Consider the following 25,006-nt stretch of genomic DNA (forward strand, 5'->3'; position numbering starts at 1 on the left):
GGACATCAGTGTATCCAGAAAGAGAGAGAGAGAGAGAGAGAGAGAGAGAGAGAGAGAGAGAGAGAGGCAGACAGAAAGAGAGAGATACAGACAGCGAAAAAAAGAAAGAAAAGGAAAGAGCATCAAAGAAATGTATAAAGAGAGATAGAGAAGGGGAGAGAGAAGAGACAAAATAATAGGGACATGAGAGGAAGTGGAAGTATAAATCGGATAGAGGGGTGAGAGCACAATGAGAGAAAAGGAGATAGAAGGAGAGAGAGAGAGATACAGACAGAAAAACATCAGGAAATATAGAGGGAGAAAGAGACAGTGTGCAAAATGAGATTTTGCCTATTTTAGGCCACTTTGAAGACATGGCACTCAAAGCAACCTCTCTCTAAATGGCTCTAGACAGACAGTGTTTTGTGAGAAAATAAATTAATAAATAAAGAAAGAAGTTCTGATGTCTCCATTTCCTGCCTGGTGGGTGGTAGCGGCTTCTTCTCCTGTCTTTTGCTCCTAATTACAGAAAGAGGAGGGCACAGATTAGTGCGTTAACTCCCCCCCTGCCTTTTCTCTCTCTCTCTCTCTCTCTCTCTCTCTCTCTCTCTCTCTCCCTCTCTCTCTCTTTCTCTCTCTCTCTCTCTCTTCTAGTCTGCAACTTTGTTTCAAACTGAAGGCTACATGGTGGGTCAACTGCTGTTGATCAGACATATATAGTATTTACTGAAGGCAAGCAAAGCTCAGTGTGGTCTGTCAGCGGACCTGGCATGTTGAGTGTTTAAGCAGGAACCCGCAGAGCGCAGTCCATCAAATCAGTGCTCAGAGAGCATCACTGAACCCTACAGCAGCATGGCCCCCAGCGAGAGGTCATGCTAAAGAACACAAGCCAAAAGTTGACATATCAGCCCATGAAGCTCAAAGGGTATTTAAGGGAAATTTCACCAATATTTACACATTTTTGCACTTTTTTTTTTCCAATTTTTAAGATATATTAAAATATATATTTAGTCAGAGTGGTTTGATGTAAAATGCTCCACTCAAGATTCAGAATTGTTCACAACAATGCTTATAGGAGCATTTAAGAGTGTTTAATGCTAAATGTAAAGGTACCTCAGAGAAATTATACAAATTTCTTATAAATATTGACACCAGAAGGTTTTAAAAGATATTGTTTAAAATACATGCAGGGTGGAACGGTAGATTCAAGGAATTGTAGACAAAAATAGTATCAGCACCATTACAAAGAAATCTCAGTTGTAAGTTTCTCTACAATGCTCAATGTCACATCCAATCACTCTCAATGACCTTGTTTACATCTTATTGACTGAATGATCCAGATTTTTTTTAGAAATGGTGGAATTGCCCTTTAAAACACAGAAGGCTCCTGCTGCATTCAGATGGAGGTCACGACTGCTGTGGAGACTAAATGATATCTGGGCGAGCATAATTAGCACTAGCCTCTCTGAAGACGACACTGTCCACCTACACATTAGCGATGTCATTAAACAGTAATTCAGAGCAGACAGATCTAATACGTTTTGAGCAGGGAGTGGAGGAGGAGAGTAAGCGATATACTTTTTCTCTCAGAGGCTGAAGGACACTTTAGAAACACAGTGTAAACATTCCTGTAAATCACACTAAAGACTTCTTTTCTCTCCAGCTACAAATTAATGCAACCACTAATGACAGACACCTGCGGCCTTGAGAAACATAACGTACAAGCATAGAAACAGAAACTGACACTTGACACACCCACACATTTTTCATTACTTGTGAGGATGTGTGGTCATACAAACATCTCACAGGTATTATATATCAAACCACAGAACGATGGAATAAGATCTTTCTAAGCCTGGGCCTAAACCTTACCCTGACCTTAACCTGGGAAACCAAGGTTTTGCTTACAAAATAAAATAAACTTTTGTAAATAAACAAATATATAAATAGATAAATAACTAAATAAAACGCTTTAAAACACTAGACCTTGAATCATGTTTCTGGTCTTAATTAACTTTTCTTGATTTTCTTTACTTAATTTATTTTTCAGACCTGATTAGTAAATTCAAAAGCATAAAAAAGTGTGCAGGGATCGTTTTGGAGTACGCTGAGGAAACACTGTGCGATTCTTTCATGAAGTGGTGACACTTGACTTGCGACTGGCTAAATCTATTCCACTGTTGCACAGTGTTGCTTCTAGACAACAAACATTTTTCTGCAAATTCTCATAACAAAAAAAACATACTGAATGTTAAAGAGGTTTAAATGTGCCTACTAAAAGACAGTGTGACAAATACATGTTTTTATTGACATACTCAAACTTCAAACCCTATCGTTGTCTTTAAATATGTATAATGTCATTGTCAAGTAAGGAAAATTAGTTTGTTGCTCTGAGGCAACATTGTACAATAGAGGGTTAAATGTAGTTAATATATCTAATATTTCTCATGTCAATACTATTATAAGCTTATTATAAGGTTATTCAACTTATTACAGACATCTAAGTGCCTAAATAAGTACACATCCACTATAGAGAGCATACTTCTGCACATTTAAATGATTGATTAAAGTTAACATTTCACAGGTGACTATTAAAATCACTTACATCAAAATGAAGACCTTTGCCTGAAAACCTCTATTGAACAAACTTGTTTTTCTTTGGTTTCCTCACAAAGTCAGGTAACTCTTGCCCCAAAAAGGCACAAAAATCAACAGACAGGTAAACAGACACAAGCTTAGAAGCATGGCTGAAATGTCACAGCTTTTTCCACTTGACCCTCTTTGCTCCGTATGTCTAAGTTGCACCTGTTCAGTTACCATCTGTATCCCTTACACACACACATATGTAGAGACACTGTCAGCCTGGCAGCTTAGGGTCCAAACAGGCACAATAAGTCACTGGAGGAGTAGCCAGCTGTACGTTTTAATTCTCTCTTAATAGCCAATTTAATTTGATTAGCAGTGACAGAGCTGAATAAAGGCAATTAGCACTGCACTAGGCTTCAGAGATTTAATGACTTACTGTAGAACAGAAGGGTGGCTAGCATGACCCCCATCTGTGTCTATGAGTGTGTGTCTTTGTGTGTGTCTCTGTGTGTGTGTGTACACCTATGAAAAGCCACATCGGTACCTAAAAGACAGAGGACAGACGGGCCTAACCTTAACTGTCAGCAAACAACATGGATGTTTTAAGTAAGCCGCAGCTGGCTGAGGCACTGAATAAAAAAATATAAATAAAAGACATAAAGACAGAATGCAGTAAAGAAAGGAGCCAAAGAGAAGCTAAAACTGGAGAGAACAGCAGCCGACCGCCCACAAAAACCAGTCACGCTTAACACACCACCATAAATCAGAGACTACTTGCACCATGCCAGCACCTCTCTGCCTTTACACTGCACCTGTTGGCTAAGACAGCGAGAGAGTGAGACAGACAGAGCAAGAGAGAGAGAGAGAGAGAGAGAGAGAGAGGGGTCCAGAAAGAGAGAGATTAGTGGACATGGTTTGCTGTGTTAGTGTTCCGCATGCTCATATCTGCTTTAGCCAGGAATCACAGGTGTGCGGGCTGATAGTGCTCAGTGGCCAGAACAGACAGGGTTCATTAGGGGGGCAGACAGAGAGGTGCCCATATCACCCTCATAATGGTCCAAAGCAGGGCACTGCCACCTGCCCCCAAACAGCAGCTGAGGTCTAAGACTTTGGTACATCACACAGACCTGGGGCTTTTAAATTTTTGCATACAACTCTATCTGTCTGCCTGTTTGTCTATCTGTCTATCGTTTGCTGCGTTCCAAAGCCTAGGCTGCATTTTTTTCGTCATAGCAGGATGTTCCACAATGAAGGACCCTTCGTATACAGTCTAGAAATACAGCCTACCTTGCGAATGATGTCAAGGACACAACAAATGTATCCTTTCAGACCTTTGGTTACGCACAGTTCTCTGCAAGGAAGAAATGGTTACCCAAAGTTCTCATGAAGGAAAAAAATAGCAGGTGTAGAGTTTGTTTTAAAGTTTGGTGCCCATGTGACCAATAGGCTACTGTCTTCAAAAGACAAAAGATCTGTGGCCTTCAGATTAGCTCAAGAACAGTGCATAGAGAGCTTCAAGGAATGGGTTTCCAAGACTGAGCAGCTGCATCCAGGCCTTACATCACTAAGTAAAGCACCACCACTGGACTCGCATGTTCTCTGGGGTGTCAAAACATGCTTCTCCATCTGGCAATCTGATGGGCAAGTCTGGGTTTGGCAGTTGCCAGGAGAACAGTACTTGTCTGACTACATTGTGCCAAGTGTAAAGTTTGGCAGAGGGAGGATTATGGTGTGGGGTTGTTTATCAGGAGTTGGGCTTAGTTCCAGTGAAAGGAACTCTTAATACTTCAGCAGACCAAGAGATTTTGGACAATTTCATGCTCCCAACTTTGTGGGAACAGTTTGGGGATAGCCCTTTCCTGCTCCAACATGACTGCACACCAGTGCACAAAGCAAGGTCCATAAAGACATGGATGAGTGAGTTTAGTCTTCTTGTCCAACAGCAGTGTCTGACCTTAAAAATGTGCTTTTGGCAGAATGGTTAAAAATTCCCAATAACACACTATTGACCCTTGTGGAAAGCCTTCCCGGAAGAGGTGAAGCTGTTACAGGTGTTACGGGTGCGCCAAAATCATATTAAACCCTATGGATTAAAAATGAGATCTCATGCAATTTCATATATGTGTGAAGGCAGATGAGTGACTATTTTTGCAATATAGTGTATCTATCTGTCTGTCTGTCTGTCTGTCTGTCTGTCTGTCGTATTAATCAGAAACAAAAAAATGGCTTTATATGGTTGAAACCAGTGATTTCATAGTACTGAACAGCAGTATAACTCCCAGCCCATCACTACTGCTACTGATCCTCACAATACAGTAAAAGAAGAGAAAAAAATCCAATGTTAGAAGAAACACTTGAGTGACTGCATATTGGAGGAGTGCTCCAACAGTAATCCATTCCCATAGATTTCTTGTCAGTTGTCTTTTTGACCTCTGCAGAAGCCCTAAGAAGGTCTTGACCACAGTTTTGACACAAGCTGCTTTGACCTGCTAGCAGTACCCTGGACAATTTACATGAACACATCTTGGATGATCTTTCCTGATTAGCAGTGGAGCAGGAAAAGCCAGCAATGATGATAGCTATGGTTTCTAACAAGCAAGCAGGAGATGCTCAGATACTTCACTGTTTATTCAAGGATTAATTTATTGTGGAATAGTAATTCTGGGTCAAATTCCTAGTAATCTCCAGAATAACAGGACTTTTCTTAGTAATAAATTCATTGAACTAATTAAGCCTGTCAGAGACAATAATAATTATGTAATATTCATGTGTTTTAACCTGCATTCGAAATCAATTAGCCGGGGCTGACAAAAAGACAAAGCACTGGTTCCACTGTTATTATCATTACTGATGTAATGATTTTACAACTGTGATTATTTTTAGTGTACTTGCTATATATGGCTAAAACACCTATAAAACACTGCATATACAAACCCTGACAACCCCAACAGGACAACATCAACATGTTTACAGAAGCCATGTTTGCAGAATGCTTGTTAACATTTTAACCTGTATGATTGATTACAATGGATAAATGTGCATGACTCAAAACTTTCTTCCAATAAGTAGGTAAAAAGCTGAAAAAATGGAATTTTCCTTTAAGTATTACGACAACATATTCTGATCACAGAATACGTGGGGATCTAATTTTACCTACTGTACTTTGAAGTGAAAAGCACAAGTGAGCAAGTGAGTGCTTTCAGCTGAAGGACAGGTTTGAGTAGCAGCAGGTTGGATCCTGGCACTTGTCACTTTGATACTGCGTTTTTTTTTTCCCTCTGTTTTTATTCTGGTGAAGAGCAGTGAGGGAATCCTCTCCTCTCACGAGTCCCCACAGGCAAACAAAGCAGCAGAGAACCCAGAGCTCTGCTGAACCTGAGGGAGACTCTCCTTTACTGTTCCCCTGAGAGAATGTGCTGGGCTTTACCAGATAGAGAGAGAGAGAGAGAGAGAGAGAAAGGGCATAGAGGTGTGTTGGGAGTGTACTTCAAAGCCTTTGTGTGATGTTCTGGGTTAAGGCCAGTGCTATAATGATGTGTAATGTGTGTATGTGTTTGTCTGTGTGCACTTCTGTGCACTGAAGGTATCATGAAATAATTGTACCCGCAACAACAAACCTCAAACAACCACTCAGAAGATTGGTATTCACCCAGAAGGAATGCATCCCTGTGTTTTAATTCAGGCAATTCAGGCACTAAGCACTGTATTCTTACACTGCACACTATATACTTCATAACATAGTGCCTGGGTTTTTACAGGGCAGTATCATTTAAAATCGGACAATAATGTTTTACACATTATGCAGTACACCTCAAATAAAAATGGACTTTAAAAGTGAAATCTTTTTGGTCAAATTGAAATGGAGGTTTTAGTTTAGGTGGTGTGATGTGTGCTTCTAATCACTGCAGTTTTTTCTGATACAACCCCCTGACTCTGAGTGCTCCTAATCACTACGTCATATCCTTTGAGGCCTCCCCCCTGAATGGGAACTGTCCTAATTACTGCCTTGCTCATTCTGAGACATCCCCTGGACTGGGTTTGGTCCAATGCACCAAACAGACTGAATTCTTTTTAACTATACCCACAAAGGTGTGTTTGGTGGTAGTATGATTTACTTAGGCTACATTCACACAGTGACCCAAATCTGTTTTTTTTTTTTGTTTGGCTGTTCACAATAGCTTTTAAATATGACCTATATGTGACATTAGTCTCATTTAGAAGCAAACAATCATGACTGCCAACCAATGCAGGCCCATTCTCAGAGGGCTCAGCTTCATCTTTGCCAGCATCACAGGAGCTATCATGAAGTTCTGATGGCTGACAGAATGTGTTTGAGCTTGCCGTAAAAAAGGCATGTTATTCTGCCATGGTCACTTCTTTAGTTTGCGTCCTTGGATTCTTTAAACTTTGCTTTCAGGCTTTTCCTTAACGCTGCGGCCGCATTGTCATTTTTAAAAAATCTCTTCGAACATGGAGTGGTTGCTGTAACTTTTTTTAGTACATAAACATCAACCTAAATGTTTATGAGGTCTTGGTTCACACTGATACACAGAAAACACACCTGTGTCACATATGAAGAAAAAGACTGCCAAACTGGCTTCTATTATAAGTGTTTTTTTCTGCTCTCTGCTAAACTCAGAGAAATATATCAAATTTTTTGCCCATGGTAATCAACCCTATAACATGACAGACAGAGATCAAGCTGAGAAACAGCAGAGTATTCCTTTAACAATACATTACATCCCAGAATGAACACACTGCTTGCACTAAAAGTGGCTCACACACTTTGATTAGAGACACAGCTCAGCTGTTTAGGACATGTCCCGTGAGGTCACACTCTACCTTCCATTTTGTGGAGCTATGAGGCTGGAGACAGAGACAGAGAGAGAGAGAGGGAGAGAGAGGTACAGGGGGCTTATTTAGCCTGGTTGCCCCGCTCCATTAAGAGCCAAATGAAACATACCTGACAGTGGGGCACTGACATCAACCCTCCCCATCATCACCCCACCACCCCACCCTCACCCCCAGCAATAATTAGCCTGGTGCAGTCAGCAAGCAATTTCTCTCCCACATCCCTCCATTCTTCTCTGTGCCTCTCTTCCCTTTCTTTAATGCTCCCCTTTTTTCTTGTCAAGTAATCATTGAAAAACTAGCATGTGTCTGACACCGTCGCCAAGGCAACGGCAGTTAAGACGGGAAGGCAGGCGGGGGATCGTTGTGTGTGTGAATGACGGAGAAGGCACACACAGAGAGGGGACACACACACACACACACACACACAAGACACACACACACACAGCATTGTGCTTGATCACACACTCCGTAACACAAAGATTCCTTTTACAAAGCACAAGCCTGTATATACACTAGGTGTTCTTTCAGTGCTTGCTCTTTTGTGGGCTGTACAAGTGTGTGTGTGTGTGTGTGTGTGTGTGTGTGTGTGTGTGTGCATGTACGTGTGTGTGTTCGCTCGCTGAGTTGGATTGACACACTGACCTCTCATTCTCGCTGCTGCCCACTGCCCCTCCCAGCACTTCACTTCTGGCTGACCCAGTGAGGAGAGAGAGCAGAGGGCAGGCCAGGGAGCAACACATACTCTCTCTCAAACACACACACACACACACACACACAGCCGAGGCCAGACAAGTAATTTCTGGTGGTTTCTAGTTCTTTTACTCTGTAATACAGAAACATAATCTCATTCCCATTCTCTCTCTTTCTCTCTCTCTGTTTCTCATTTTCGTCTGTCTCTCTCTCTCTCTCTCTAGCTCTCGTCTTACTTTCTTCCACCCGCGCAGTGTTTTTCATCTGTTCCTCTCTCTTTTCTCTCTTTCTGTCTTTTTCTATTCTTCTCTCTGTCAGTCATCTCTCTTTCTGTCTCTCTCTATTTCTCTGTCTTTCATCTCTCTTTCTGTCACTCTGTCTCTCATCTTTCTGTTTCTATTTCTCTCTCTCATCTCTTTATTTTTGTCTCTATTTCTATCTCTCTTTATTTCTCTGTCTGTCATTTTTCGCTTTCTATCTCTCTCTATCTCTGCCTCTCATCTCTCTCTTTCTGTCTTTATTTCTCTGCCTTTCATCTCTTTGTGTCTCTAATGTCTCCCTTCCTCTCTCTCTCTCTTTATTTCTCTCTCTGTCTCTTTTCTCTCTCTGACTCTGTTTTCTCTCCCTCTCTCAATTTCTCTGTTCCTTGTCTTTCTCTGTCTATTCCTATCTGCCCCCTCCCTCGCTATTTCTCTGACCTTTGGGCTGATCACAGGCTGTCAAACTGGCAAAATACACCAGCAGTTCTCCATTACAAGCCAAGCTCATGTATCCATCAAACACAGAGAGATTTTTTTACTAAATGGGACAGATCAGTTTTTTTTCAGAACAACGCAATCTTTTCAAATCAGTTTTAAGCCACATTCATATGTGGTCTTATACCTAATACCTCTGCAGATTAACCCTGCTTTTCTTTTGTTTTCTTCCAAATTCAGGTAAATGTTGCCTCAAACATTGTACAAAAGTGAAAAATCAACGCAGAAGCATGGCAGAAATGTCACAGAGCAATCCTTACAAAACAGTTTTAAGTCAGTTTGATCGGACACATATCCCACATGTGAGCAGGTGAGGATGGTCAGATGATATTTTTTTTCACTTCATGTGCATTTCACTGTCATCGTTATCCTGTGATGGGTGCTCATGATAAAATGTGGATAGGGTTTGTTCACAGCTTATGAGTCACTTACAAATATAAATATGAACTATCCAAGCAGAAAGACTGAAATTAAAAGGTCCATATCCTACATTTTTTTACATGTTTTACATGAGGTACCAAAACATTGGTTAATTTGTAATCCTTTGTTGTTACTGTTATTTTACACACTTTTGGCAATGCTAGTGCTGGTTATAATTCATTTATATGAAACTGATATATATATATATATATATATATATATATATATATATATATATATATATTTTTTTTTTTTTTTTTTTTTTTTAATATGTGAACCTTTCAAATAAAAAGTCGCACTCCCTTTTTAGGGAATATAGTCAAAGAGAGCAAGTTTATCCATACTGTATGAGAATGTGTGGTAAGATCTGTCTTTGTCTGATTAATAATCATGAGTGCCTGCTCCTAGCCCGGCCCCCATGGACTCGGAGCTGTTGAATAATTCATGTCTGTTAAAGTGTCAGCTTAGCAGGCCTGCAGTCAGAGGGCAGGACCCAGATCCTGATGCTTCGCCTCCACGCTGCCCCCGAGCTGCCCCGAGTGCCCTGAACTCTACACTCTCTGGTACACACACACACACACACACACACACACTGACCTGTTCACTAATCAATCATGTGGAAATGGAGAGCTTTTTTTTTAAAAAAATTCTTTCCTCTCTACTCCTGTATCAGAAAGCCCGTCCACAGAGCGGGGCTATTGCACGGGACGGTTAGAGTGAGTGTGCATGCATTTCTGTTTTTGCCCAATCTGAGGAGAAAAATGCTTTGAAGGAACAACACATGTATTGACTGTACAGACCAATTGATACATCTGCATATGATAAAACATGGTGACATATATAGCCAAGTTCTGTTTTTATCCACTAAAACATCACCTTTTGCCTCCAAAAACACACACAAGCTGGACCAGAAAGGCACACAGTCTGTTTTCAATAGCCTATTCTAAAGTTCATCTCTCCACACACACCAGACTACTATTAATCATGTAGTGACTTTAGCCATGTAGGAGTGTATGGGCTGAAAGATAAAATAGACAGTGTTCACACAGAGTCAATTTCACAGTGGTGGAGTTTCATACGGCGGCACATATGATTTATGATATACTCAATGGAAGTGGAGTCAGTCTCTTAAAAAAGGCATCTCTTTATCAACACTCATAAATTGAGCACTAGATGTTCTCTTCCACATTCAGACATTTATAATTATCTCAGATATTAAAAATGATTGAATTAATGATGGGAATGGTAATGTCTGTAATTACAAAGACAATGAATCTAATATCATGTGTTTAGACTCAAAAGGCCCTTAAACTGAGTGGTCATTACCTGATAATTCACTAATTACAATATCATTTTACTACCAATAATACTAATACCCATATTGTGAAAATCTAGAATGTAGACAACAGTCTCTCTCTCTCTCTCTCTCTCTTCGGACAATTCCCTATTTTAAGAATAGCACCATATACTGTATACAAAACTAGGCAGTACACATGAATGCACCCTCTTCATCTCTTCATCTATCTCTCTCTCTCTCTCTCTCTCTCTCTCTCTCTCTTTCTCTCTCACTCCAAGCCCCCTACTGTCTCTTTTTCTCTCTCTGTCCCTCCTCTCGGAGTAGCTCGGCTGCGCTCTGCATAATGGGAGCGCAGCGAGGCATGACACACACTTAAGCACCGACCGCCGGTAACCTCACTCATACGCACACACACACACACACGCACGCACGTACACACATCTACTTGGCCCCTACAAAACACACAGTGCACCACAAATGCACTCGCTGCATAAAACACACAGCAACTCAAATGCTAGTGTAGCCACAAAGCTCTTATTGAGCTTCTAATGGGAGAATGAAGTTCTCTCAGTGTGCGAAGAGGCTAATCACGTTGCCTTGCTAAGCCACTTAGATCAAGACAAGCCTGAAGAAGAAAGTCGGCGGATTCGGTCAAAAACGGCTACCTCTGCTGCTCTCTGACCCAGACGGTGAGTTCAAACCAGGATGTTCACACACATAGGTTTGCTTTTATACACTGTCAGGACATGAAGTCATATATAGAACGAAATTGTATATATATATATATATATATATATATATATAGAAAAAGCTTACCCGGCAGGTAGTACAGAGGTGCCTTTAGTCCGAACATGGTGGCTCTTACAGTGTCATGTTGTCCAGTGAAGGAGAAAAAATCAGTGGAGTGGTCAGTCCTGACCAGGGGTCAGTCGACTGGGGAAGAGACTTTAATCGGTCAGCGCTTCATCTCTGCTCTCCGCTCTCCCTGGTTGATGGAGTGCATGTGGTCAGGAGGTCACTGACCAGTGGCTTTCCGAACCCTGGCTAGCGCAAGGGAGCGCGAAGTGTATGCGTGTGCGCGCGTATGTGTGTGTGTCAGTGGTTCGCTGACTGGAGGTGTGGTAGATCAGCCCGCCCAGTGAGAGAGAGTGGCAGGGGTCAGCCTGCGTCCACTTATCCAGTACAGAGGGGGAAAAAAGGATGAAAGAGCAGTTCAGAGTTAGCCAAAGAGGACAGACTTCTACAGAGAGAGAATAGATGAAGAAAAAATAATCCTGCCGAGAGCTTCCTCGCTTCTTCTTTCCTCCGCTGCTGCTGCCACTTCTATCTTCTACCTCTGCACCCCAGACAGAGGATCTGAGGAGAGCGCTCTCCCTCTCTCCCCCTCTCCCTCTCTCTCTCTCTCTCTCTCTCTCTCTCTCTCTCGTCTCCCCCTTTTTTTCTTCCTTGTTCATTCACTGTCAACTGGAAGCATAGAGGAGGAGGAGGAGGGCAGAATGAAGTCCCTCCAGGCTACAACACAGCCAGATAGCGAGGGAGGGGGAGAGAGAGAGAGAGAGAGAGCGAGAGAGAGGGAGAGAGAAGTACGGAAGGGAGGGAGGGAGGTAGGGAGGCGAGAGGGAGCCGCTCCAGCTCCGATTCTTCACGCGAGAATCATTATCTGGAGATTGGAATCGTGCTTGAGTGACAGCTGATTGGTCAAGGTTAGTGGGTGGGGGTTTAAGAAGGGGGGCATGACTGGGCATCAGGGCAAAATCTGCTCACGTGCCCACTGCCATACCCATCCCCACTCCAAACCACCTTAACGCAGCATGCTTCTCACACTCACACACACACACACACGCACACACACACACACATGCTCAGACAGAAGCAGCACGCTCGGCTGAGTGAGCAGGAGCTCACACACAGAGATAGCACTTCAAGGGCAACGTGACAATACAGTACAGATATGTGCGAGAAAACGTGAACACAAAAGAGACTTGCCACCTCCCAGTGAGAGAAAAGAGAAAGAGGAAGAGAGAGAAGGAGACAGAGGCAGAAAGAAAGGAGAGAGAGAGAGAGAGAGAGAGAGAGAGAGCAGGGAAGAGAGAGGAAGAGATAATGAGAGAGAAAAGGCAGAGAGTGGGAGAGAGAAAGGAAGAATGAGAGAAAAAGGAGAGAAGGAGATAAGGTGGGGAGAAAAAAAGGAAAGAGAAATGGAAAAGAAAGTGAGAGTGAATCAGAGATAAGAAGGGAGATAAAAAGAAATAAAATAGAGGGAGACAGGCAAAAATAAAGAAGAAAAGAGTGAGTGAAAGAGAGAGAGAGAGCAGGAAAGAAAAAAGAAGAGACAGAAATGAGAGAGAAGAAAGAAAGGAAGAGAAAGAAAAGAGACAGGGCATGGGAGAGGCAGAAGAGACAGAAAGAGGAGAAATAAAAGGGAAAGAGTTAGAAAGAAGAAAGTGAGAGTGAATCAGAGACAGAATAAGAGAGAAGCAAGATAAAAAGAAAGAAAAAAGAGGGAGATGGACAAAAAGAAAGAAGAAAAGAGTGAGAGAGGGAGAGAGCAGGAAAGAAAAAAGACAAGAGAGAGAAGAAAGAAAGTGGAAGAGAAAGAAAGACAGAGTATGGGAGAGACAGAAGAGAAAGAAAGAAGAGAGTGAGAGTGAATCAGAGATAGAATAAAAGAGAAGGGAAATAAAAAGAAAGAAAATACAGGGAAACAGGCAAAAAGAAAGAAGAAAAGAGTGTGTGAGAGAGAGAGAGAGAGCAGGAAAGAAAAAAGACACAGAAAGAAGAGAGAAGAAAGAAAGAGGAAGAGAAAGAAAGAGTATGGAGACAGAAAGAAGAGAGAGAGATAAAAGGGAAAGAGTGAGAAAGAAGAAAGAAAAAAGTGAGAGTCAATCAGAGATAGAATAAGAGAGAAGGGAGATAAAAAGAAAGAAAATACAGGGAAACAGGCAAAAAGAAAGAAGAAAAGAGTGTGTGAAAGAGAGAGTAGGAAAGAAAAAAGAAGAAAAGAGATAGAAACAAGAAAGAGAAGAAAGAAAGAAAGAAAGAAAGAAAGAAAGAGGAAGAGAGAAAGAGAAAAGAGAGAGCATGGGCGAGACAGAAGAGACAGAAAGAAGAGAGAAGAGAGAAATGAAAGAGCGGGAGGCACAGAGAATGAGACAGAAAAGAGAAAAGGAGGAGAGGGTAGGAGAGACAGTGGATGAAATAGAAAAAAGAAAAGAGAAATGAGAGGAAGAGAGAGAATGAGAGAGAAAAGAAAGAAAAGGAGGAGAGAATGGGAGAGACAGAAGAGAAGAAATAAAAAACAGGAAGAAGAGAGAAATGGGAATGAAATAGAGAATTAGTGAGACTGGGAAATAAAGGGAAAGAGAAAAGAGAGATAGGGAGCATGAAATGAGTGAGGGAGGTAGAAAGACACACAAAGATAGAAAGGCAATGTCAGAGTCCTCCCTCATTTTTTTTACCCATCACCATTTCTTTCGTTCCTCTCACCACCGCCACTTCCATTTTCCCAGCGCACACACAGGCGCGCGCTGGCCGTGTGAAGCAGCAGGGGTTGGGAGTTAACTATCTGTTGGCGGCTGCAGTGCAGAAAGAAAAGCAGCAAGAAGAAGAGGAGAAGAAAGGTGAAGGAGAGGGAAAGAGGGAGCGAGGGAAGGAAAGGACAAAGGAGACAGAGGGACGTGCCTCACACAGAGAGACGGGGTGGTACAGAGGAAAGGCGCAGGGAAACTGAGGGCAACAGAGAAGAGTTAGAGAGAAAGATGGAGGGAAAGAGGGAGGAGGAGATTCTGGCAGTTCTTACTCTGGAGGCAGTCATGGTCTTCTATTCACGAAGAGAAGAGAAGAGAAGAGAAGAGAAGAGAAGAGAAGAGAAGAGAAGATGATAAGGAGAAGAGATGACAATAGAGGAGAAGAGAAAACATGAGATAAGAAAAAGGAGAAAAGATGAGAACAGAGGTGAAGAAAGGGGAAAATATGAGATAACAAAAAAGGAGAAAAGAAGTGTAAATGGTCCTAAAAAGGAGAAAAGATGAGAAGATGAGAGGTGAAGAAATGAGAAAACATGAAAAGAAAAAGTAAAAGAGAAGAAAAGAAAAAAGTGATAAAAGGAAAAGATATGAGAACAGAGAAGAAGAGAAGAAAAGAGAGGTTTATGATGCATCACTATCAAACAGCACATGCACAAACAGCTAGAAAAACAACCTTTGCTCCCTCTGTCCTTCACTCTCTCCCTATCTCCTTTCTCCCTCACTCTATCCCTCTCCCCCATCTTAGAGATTCACACGTTCGGCTATGTGCGTCAGGCTTGGTGACATCACAGCCACACTGGGAGAGGCATGCTCACAGGCAAATAGGCCAGATAAACACTGATCAGCATGAGAGAAAGAGAGACAGAGAGAGAGAGAGAGAGAGAGAGAGAGGAGGAAGGGACAGACACAGATGGAGAGAGGGAGAGATGCTAGAGAAGTGGCACAGTCCTGCTGAGGAACATTTATAGTCAGATCAGCTCAGAAAGGAGAACGTTCTGGCTTACTTAGAGGACTCTTGTCCACACACACACACATACAGTGCTCGGTGAGGCAGGTGCTGAAGAGTGTCACACCCTGTTAAATGGGTTTGGTGTTGTGTGATCCCTCCGGGCGGCTTCAGCCACCTCCGCTGAGCCAAGAGAGGAGAGACTGAGCTAAAAATACTGACTCCAGGCCAGCTCTGACACCACAACACTGACAAAACACAACTCCAAATATATCACAGACAGCAATAGGGCTGGAACAATTAGTCAACAAAGTCGATTAGTCGACACAGAAATATGCGCTGCTTGCTTAAAAACAAAAACGCTCATTCACGTTCTATAATGCTCATATGATTCATATGATCATTTCAGCGGATCATAAAACATTACATCTAGTGCTGACAGTGAAATGATGGCGCAAGATGGTGAAAGATGGCAATGCTGTGGAAGAAAGAGGCAACCACAGAATTTTAATGGCTTGATGGCTTGATTCAGTGGTGCCACTATTGTAATTGCAATTGCAATTGTATGACAGAAAGATCCAATTTCTTAACATATTTTCAAACACATTTTTCACTACCTGAAACACGATATATTTAAGAACTGACCCAAAATGACGTGGGAAAAATTCTGATTCTATTGACTTACATTGAAAGTGAAGTATGTTTTTTCCTTCTCCTGTAAAGTTACTATTTTGGAGATACAAATTTCTTCTGACAGCAGCGATATAATTAAAACATTCCTGCCTTCCTGCCTCTGGGATAGACTCCAGCACGCCCCGCCACCCAGAAGGATAAGCGACTTAGAAAGTGTGTGTATGTTTGTGTGTGTGTGTGTGTGTGTGTGTGTGTATAAATAAAACTCAAGTTTAAAATAAGCACACATAGGTCTTTACTAATTATCGATTAGTATCTCTACTAATTATCGATTACTAAGTATCAATATTTATTTAAAAATTATTTTTAGCAGCTACAGTTAACCAATCTTGAAATCTGCACAGTGTTTCCTCTTCCCACATCCATGCCGTTAGATCCTAGTGGGCAGGCCTGAGAGCATTTGTTTGCGACATAACAATAACGTGTAAAGTGTATTACATTGTTAACGTTTTTTAGGTTTTCTCATTATGACACACGTCTGGCTAGTTTTGTTAAGCTAAAACAGCAGTCCATATTGGTAGCACAGTATTTTCAACTGGAAACTCAAAATACTGTAATAAATCTAAAGAAAAATTGTATTTCATATTTGACATTTGACTGAATGAAAATTTAGCCAGCTTTTATTTGTAAACACTGTCCAACCTAGCAGCAGTAGCTATGAAAGAGTGCATTAGTTGTTGGAACATTTAGGCTGATCAATTTAAGTATGACCATGCATAATAAGGAAACAGCCCAACAGCCTCACTAAAAGGCCGTGTGCCAAGACGCCACAGAAACAGACAGCACTGCAGACCAAGCTTCAATCCAGGCAGGAGAATCAGGGTTCGACTGCTTTACCTTACTGGCCGGAGGCAGTAGTGGTCCCTGTGGATATGTGTAATGAGTCAGACAGTGATTCAAAGGCCTTAAAAAGACCCTAGAGAGGAGTACTCGTGTCTGAGACACACACACACACACGCTGAGACATGCGCTGTCTGATCAAGGAGGTAGAGCATGGAATTCATCAAACATGAGAGGATGTGAATGATGCTGAGGATGGAGCAGAGAGAGAGGGAGGAGGAGAGGGCAGTAAGGAGAGGAAGAAAGCAAGGGAAGAAGAGGAGGATGGAAAGACAGAAGGAGGTATAGGGAGCAGAAAACGGCTAGGTGTAACTAAGATGAAAAAGTAAGGTAAAAATATAAAAGGAGTGAAAGAAGAGGTAGGAAAGCTCAACAACCAAGACACTGCGGAAGTCAAATAGACTGACATAAGGTACCGATAGAGAGAACTGACTGCGCACCTGGCCAGACTGCAGTCCAAATGAAGACAGACCTATAACATTTCCCTTCACTTTCTCTCTCTTTCTGTCTCTCTTGCTCTGCTCTGGGGGTGGCTGGGAGTAAATCTTGCTCCATATGCTAATTGTGGTTGAGCTCAAAGAATTAATTTGCAAATGTGTCATTAGGCATCAGAGGCGGCGGAGTGAGTGTGGTAATTAGGAGAGCGGCGCCCGGCGGACGCTCTGCCCCGCTGACCCAGCCAAGCTGTTCCCGCATGTAGCAGAGCAAGAGGGGAGAGGACCACAGCCGCCGGGTCCGAGAGAGGAAGAGACAGCAGACTCCATCTCCCTGCAACAGCAAAACATCCTTCCAAACTGAGCTTCAGAGAGAAAATAACTTTTAGAGAATTCTTGTAGTGCATTTATGAAACCCTGATATTTATAAACCCCTTATATCACTGAAGTCACAAAAGTGAGTAACTGATGCCTGGACCTGCCAACAGGTCATAGCCATTTAAGGTAATACTATTAAAATTAGAGATAATACTTTGTTGCCTGTTGTCATGGAAGTCTGGCTTGTACCACAAGGCTCCAATAATCACTGGACAAAGAGGAATAAATAAATAAACAAACCACGAGACAACATAGTCCTTGCTTGTTTGTTTATCAGTGGCATTTACTGTACCACAAAGAGCTTAACTCTCTAAGCAGAATCAAAGACAGGGGTCTTAATTTCATTCCTGGAGGACCAGTGTCCAGCACTGTTCAGTTAGGCTACTTTCTTGCTCAAACACATCTGATTCAACTCATCTATTAATTTCCAAGTTTAGTAAGTGTTTTTGAGTAGGGCAAAACTGTGCTGGACACTAGGCCTCCAAGACTGGAGTTGAATACCCTTGAATATCACGACCCCAAATATGGAGGAGTAGGTGCAGTAATGACCTTCCTATGCAACATATTATTCTTTGATTTGATGAAAATTACATACTCTTGCTTCCACGTTTACATTGTGATGGTAGCTTGATGAAGGTAAACCAGATGTTCCATATCTTTCAACTGAGCAGTGACAGAAAGTTCTATCACCACAAGTTTCATCACACCACGATCAGTAGAGTGTTCTGTCGATAGTTCTGAATTTTCACAACTTTTCCCAACAGCCACAGAGATGGAACAAACTGAACATCTAAAGTCCAGGTGCACCAGTTTATGCACAACAAAACTCAAATTTTAACAAAACACACCATTTGATGCATTGCCATGTTATTGTCATGTCTGCCATTATCTGCAATCAAAAGGACCTGAAAAAGTCAGAAATGTAGACTCAAACCTCTCAATTCAGAATAGAAATCTAATGTAAATGTGATTTATTATGTAACTATGCAATTTATTATGTAATTAGATGATTATGCATAGATGTCAACCTCAAGAGACAGTAATCATTATATTCACAACCTCCAAGCTGTATATATTCACTGATACTATATTTGAACTAATTTTAAAATCATTAGCAGCAACAGCAGTTTATCAAGCTTTAATTTTCTTTTCTGAGATATATTCTTATATATCATATAGAATGAGAAACTTTCTTTTTACTCTATATATCAGTTAAACAGCTAAATAGCCTTTCTCACATAGTTAAATACACAAACAAGCATAATTAAAATGCATTTTAAGTAAATTATGGTCTCCAGATAGCAACTTACTAAACTCTAGCTCCTCCAACAGTGATATGACTATCACAGTATAAAACTTTTTTTTTAATTCTAGCAAGCGACACCCTGAAGTCTTAGCCCTTTTTTCACATGTGGTGATATCAGTTTTGTCCATGGACAGCATGTGCATGACAAATAAATTTCACACAAATAAGCATGCCTATCCTCTCACCCCACCAAAAATCTTATTTGATTCATTTTTAAGTTTTCAAAGTATATGGGTGAAACTGTATTAGACTACATTTTCCAGCCTACTCCCAAAACTGAGAAAATATCTAGTTTATATGAGTATGTATATGAGATGAATCCTATGATTATGTAAAGTAAATCCAATATAAAATGTAGTATTGAATGATCAATTTCTCACAATGACATACATGTATTGTGTAAACATAAATAAACAAAGCAACACAGCAGTTAAGAGGTTTACTTTTTTTTTGTCATCACCCTACCCAAAGAGAGAAAATTCAATGTACTGTCTACAATCCACTGATCACTGATAACACTAACAGGACCCCTGAACTGACCCTCTAAACACCCTCTCTGCCCCTGAGGACCAAAAGACCAAAACACTCACACAGACACATACACACAGGCAAGGTGTAAAGAATGCTGCTCTGTGTCTAACCCAGGCCTAGCAGACGGTGCCATGGTGGAAGCTGTAGCCTTGGCCTCTGTGTTTTGCTTGGTGCCATGTGTTTTGAGAACTGCAGATTGCTGTTTGGTAATTTACGTGCCCCTATACCACTGGGTCAGGTCTACTGGGCTCTCTGGAGTCAGCATCCGACAGCAGAGGCTCCAGGGGAGAGCGGTCATCTCTAGAGAGGAGTTCCACCTCATCACTCTCCTCCATTCTACTCCACCAAACCCCCAATTGGGCTTCCAGGCTCACAGGATTCCCTGCTGTTCAACAATGCTTATCTGCACCCCTTTAGTTAGAGCACTTCCCTTTACTTCCCTTTCCCTTCCCTCATACAACCCCTCCATTAGTTAAAGGAGGGGTTGAACTGGTTCATGTTTGCCCTCAGGACTGGAGAACTAGCAATAAGCTAGTCTGAATTATCTTAATTATATTGTTTTTGTAATTGATATGCTTATTGGGCGATCAATTGAGATTGTCTTTAATAGCATATAATCTGTCAGTTTTATCTAACAATGCATTCTTAATGTGGATCAGATGTGATTTGGGGTGAACGTCCCCTTTAATTAATTTTCTATCTTGGTTTGAAAAGGTCTTACAGCTTTGTCACCCCCTCTGACACAAATGGGACCAAATATCCATGGAAAACATGCAGCTTTAAAATGGTAACTTTACAGGAGAAGACAAAAACCTTAAATTTTGATGTAAGTTAATGTAAAGAGATTTTATTTTGGAGCATTTCTATTGGTCCACTCAGCATGAAATTTTCAAACAATGCAAAGAACAACTGCCATGTTCAAAAGATATAGAAAAATAAAAATGAACAAACACGGTGTACATGTTTTTGTGGTGAAAGCTGATGATATACTACACTACATTTCCAAAAGTATTCGCTCGTCTGCCTTCACACGCTTATGAACTTGAGTGACATCCCTTTCTTAATTCATAGGGTTTATGATGTCGCCACCCTTTCTAGCTATAACAGCTTCATCTCTTCTGAGAAGATTTTCCACAAGGCTTAGGAGCGTTTATGGGAATTTTTGTCATTCTTCCACAAGCGCATTTATGAGGTCAGACACTGATGCTGGACATGAAGGCCTGGATTTGCAGTTTCCGCTCTAATTCATCCCAAAGGTGTTCTATTGGGTTGAGGTCAGGACTCTGTGTCGACCTCTGCACACTATGCACCTCAGCTCACAATGACACCGCTCTGTCATTTTACGTGGCCTACCACTTTGTGGCTGAGTTGCTGTTGTTCCCAATCGCTTCCACTTTGTTATAATACCACTGACAGTTGACTGTGGAATATTTAGTAGTGAGGAAATTTCACGACTGGACTTGTTGCACAGGTGGCATCCTATCACAAATGTTTGTACAAGTAGTCTGCAGGACTAGGTGCTTGGTTTTATACACTTGTGGTCATGGAAGTGATTGGAATACCTGAATTCAATGATGTGGATGGGTGAGTGAATACTTTTGGCAATACAGTGTATATGGACAAAAGTATGTTATTTATACATATACATGTATAATGTACATGTATAAATATACATTACACCTGCAGGAGCTTTTATGACATTCCATTCTAAATCCATAGGCCTTAATGTGGTCCCACCTTTGCAGCTGTAACAGCTTCCAGTCTTCTGGGAAGCTTTCTACAAAATTTTTGGAGAGTGTCTGTGGGAATTTTTGCCCACTCATTCAGAATACCATTTCTGTGGTCAGACACTGATGTTGGACAAGAGGGCCTGGCTCACAATCTCCATTCTAGTTCATCCTAAAGGTGTTTGATGGAGTTGAGGTGAGGGATCTGTGTGGACCAGTCAAGTTCTTCCACACCAAACTCAAGCCATGCTTTTATGGACCAGCCATGCCTTTATGGACCTTGCATTATGCACTGGGGCTCAGTCATGCTGAAACAGAAATCTCATGATGATCGCATTTACAGCTGACAGAGGCAGATCTAGCAGGGCAGAAATTTCACAAACTGCAGAGGTGTCATCAGTATGACCCATTGTACTGCCAGTGTTTGTCTATCGAGACTGCAAGGCTATGTGCTTAATTTGATCCACTTGTTAGAAATAGATATGGCTGAAACACCTGGTGTCAATGATTAGCAAGGATGTCCCAATATTTTTGTCCATATAATGTAAACATGTGTAACACTCATGGTTTAAATCAGTGTTTAAAAATAATTGTTCTGATTTACCAAGTTTTAAAAATTGCTTATAGTACCAGCCCTAAGAATTAATAGTTTTTGACTAGTTTATGACGAGCACCAAAGAGATCACTTGTTTAGTTTCTCAAAGCAAGATGTTAGCCACTCAGTAAAAATCACTTTAGGTTGCTTCACTTAGTTTTGGGCCATATGACACTGCTGTAGTCTGGAGGACAGACCACCAGTCACAGAATGAGAGAGCTCCTCACCTGTCCAGCATTTCTCAGCCCTCTACTCTTCTGATTAAATTTATCTTGTTTCTCTTCCTCCACTCAGTTGGCTGTGTAATGATTTGATCTATTGATCTGTGCACTCTTTACAGCTCGACACACACATACACACAAACACACATGTACAAGCTCACGTCTGCTCTGAGTGCATCTAATTCAACCACCAAGACCCTGTCCACACTGTCTCTTAGCAACAGCACTGGACTGGTGGCCAGGTCATTCATACACACTGATCTGATCTAAGATCAGACTCATTGAATGGAGAGGGGTCAGTGTGATGTGACAGAGTAAGATCAGCATGTGTGGGGTCAGCCTGATCTTCTGATGTGATTTCACACACTCCCCTACTGTCTCAGAGGTAGGAAGGAGTGTAAATCGGAGAGGAAGCAGCTGCTCTCTCTTTCGAAGTATTTCTACTCTCCATTTGTACGTATGCACGTGCAGGCTCCCACAGGGAGTGCGTGTTTGTCGATGACATGTCTGGTAAATCAGGCTGTGTACAGCAGCTGGAGGTTCATGCATTCACCCATCATATTCGCACTTTGCAACATGTCACATCTACTGTACAGGACAAAAAGAAGCACTGTTTAGCAGCATGCTAACCTATCTTAACCTATAGGAGCTTGTTTTCACTGACAAAACAAAACCCTCAGTACTCCACCACACTGCTGTCCTGAATACAAACGTAAACTAGAGTCTACATTAGCGCAGCAGTCAGGGTAAGCTCTCCTCGCACAAAGCAAAGTGCTCTCCATTCCTCTTTTTGTTTCCACTAGGTTTATTCAAGTCATTTACTTGCGCTAGCAAACACAGAGCTCCTCCAGATTGTTCAATTACAATCTCTAATTGCATGCAAATTTGTAATCAAGCACATAACTAAACTAATTCACTCCAAAGAGATTCGTGTAAGGGTTTAAATGGAGTGATACAGTCAACAAAAGCATACTGCAGGCCTTTGCTATCTGGAAATACACACATCGCCAAATCATAACAGTTTGGCCTTGACATTAATAAGAACACATTTGGGAAAAAAAAAAACACTTTCATTTTGTGTGCAAATGCCTTCTGCCTGCTGTTTACGATAATAATCACAATCACAGACTCATCACACTTTTTATCTATCGAAATAAAATGTCTTAGAAGATAGCAATGATGAAAATTCCATTGCTAATCACCGTGAAATCATAATAGTGTCGAGATAAAAAAAAAAAGCAGAGGTACTTACCTGAAAAGTGTCGACCAGAAAGGAGACCACACAGAGAAAACAGAGTGGGTTGACACGAATACATGAAAAAAAAAAGAGAGAAGAAAAATGACAATTACTTTAAGGCTCTCTTAATAGAATAGAATAGAACAGAATAGAATAGAAGTGTCTGATTGAGCAATAGAGTTAAAAAGGGAATTTCAGACATTTTTCAGAATTTCTACATGATTAAAAGCATGAGATGCAAACAAATCATTCAAGGTGGTTTGATGTAAAATGCTCTAGAGAAGCATACTGAGACAGAATTGTTCACAGTGGTGGTGATAGGAACCAGGTGTCTGAATGCCTCTAAAAATCACAGAAAGTTATTACACAAAACTACTGTGTTCCAATAGATTTGTGATAAGGTCTAAGACTAAAATTATTATTTTTTTATTTTTATTTTTTAAACATTACAAATGCAAAGGCACATTTAGGCAAAATAGCCCCACTTTTTCTCAGACTAACCACTATTTTACCATTATAAAAATTACATACTTAAACTCAGAAGGCTCACTTGTCATTTTAAATAGCAAAACACGAGCATTTGCATGGGTATCCTGAATCCTATCACTTCCACTGTAAACAATTTTGTTTACATCTCAATAACTGAAGTATGCAGTTTTGAACAATATGTGGAATTCCCCTTTAATCTGTCTGGCATCACCCCATCATTCTCTCTGTCTCAAAGACGACTCTGCAGAGGAGGCCCTTTTGACAGACTATCATACAGCCTTCTCTAACATCACACGCTCTATGCAACACCCTGCCATCCCTGCTGCCAGTCATACACACATCAAAGACGGAGAAGACCTCTCACTCTCCAGACACAAAAAGTACTGATTCAGACCAGTGTAATGTACCCATCACTGACACCAGGAGATATATACAAGTATAGAGATGAGCTTATACACTAGTTCAACTCTATTGACTTAAACTATCATAAACTTGTCTAAATTAAGAAGATCTATTTTCTTGATGCTGAACAACTTGAAGCATGTCAATTTTAGATATATTTATCTGCCTCGACTGAAAACCTGCCTGAGCTTTGTCATGAGATATTCTAACTAATAATCTGGAACACCATCTATACTTTTCTATTATGAAACATCCCAATGGTTTTGTGTCATAATGGGTCATTATAAAGTACCTATATCCATAAAATTTCAAACAGTCTTCTTTTCAGCATCACATTTTGTGGGCCAATTGGCAAAAGCTACGCTAAGGCAAAAAAGCACCCGTTTCTTTTTTCTGTTATACTTTGATGTTCTCTTCTCCTTTAATAACAATTTGTCAATGCTGTTGTAAGAGATTTTCTAATAGATAATTAAAAATAGATGCCACAATCTATTTTGAGCAAGTAAATACATGGGAATATACACAAAAACATTAAACTTGTATTGCAACTCTGATGAACTAATCATACTTACTAAGAAACTGTCACAATAAAGGCAGTCTCATGCTTTTTTCATGTAGTGATAGAAAACGTTAGAACACAGCTCCTGTTCATGTTCATACATTTTACTATGCCCAATGTGGACATGTGTTCCAACTATTCTGCAACTAGTGCTAATCTATGATCTGCGACTCAGAGTAAATTTATTGACAAATTCAGAGTAAGAGTAATCTGGTCCTAAATCAGCACTCTTCCCCAGAGAAGCATTATTAATATGCAGTCTCTAAGGGCATGTTCACGCTTCAGCATGCTGACCTGGACTGAGACCCTCTGAGGAGGATCACAATACTGACCAAAGACATGCATCCAGACCAAACAACTGAAAGAACGAATCATTGTCTTCTCTATACAAATCTTCTTTGGTATTTGCAACAGATGAATTCCTGAGGCTGCATTGACATGTGCCTGTGCTAAATCATCTATTCATAAGTTCTGAATGGGTATAGAACACGGCAGGGTTTCCTAAAAGTTTCTTGGTATGAAGATGATTCTTAAATGGTA

General features: G+C 41.0%; 1 protein-coding gene across 3 annotated transcripts in view; it reads right to left on the reverse strand.

Annotated features, from left to right (window-relative positions):
- gse1 (Gse1 coiled-coil protein) overlaps window positions 1-25,006 on the reverse strand; it is a 290,232-nt gene that overhangs the window by 90,843 nt on the left and 174,383 nt on the right. The window contains exon 1 of one of the 3 annotated variants that reach the window (XM_037539721.1): window positions 11,398-12,081. The exons of the other annotated variants lie outside the window; for them this stretch is intronic. Coding sequence (XP_037395618.1) covers window positions 11,398-11,434 — 37 coding nt within the window. The 5' untranslated portion in view covers window positions 11,435-12,081. Of the gene's footprint in view, window positions 1-11,397; window positions 12,082-25,006 lie in introns of those variants that run through there. 3 annotated transcript variants of the gene reach the window in all.

This window comes from Pygocentrus nattereri, chromosome 7, assembly GCF_015220715.1.
Source record: "Pygocentrus nattereri isolate fPygNat1 chromosome 7, fPygNat1.pri, whole genome shotgun sequence".
Lineage (NCBI taxonomy): Eukaryota > Metazoa > Chordata > Actinopteri > Characiformes > Serrasalmidae > Pygocentrus > Pygocentrus nattereri.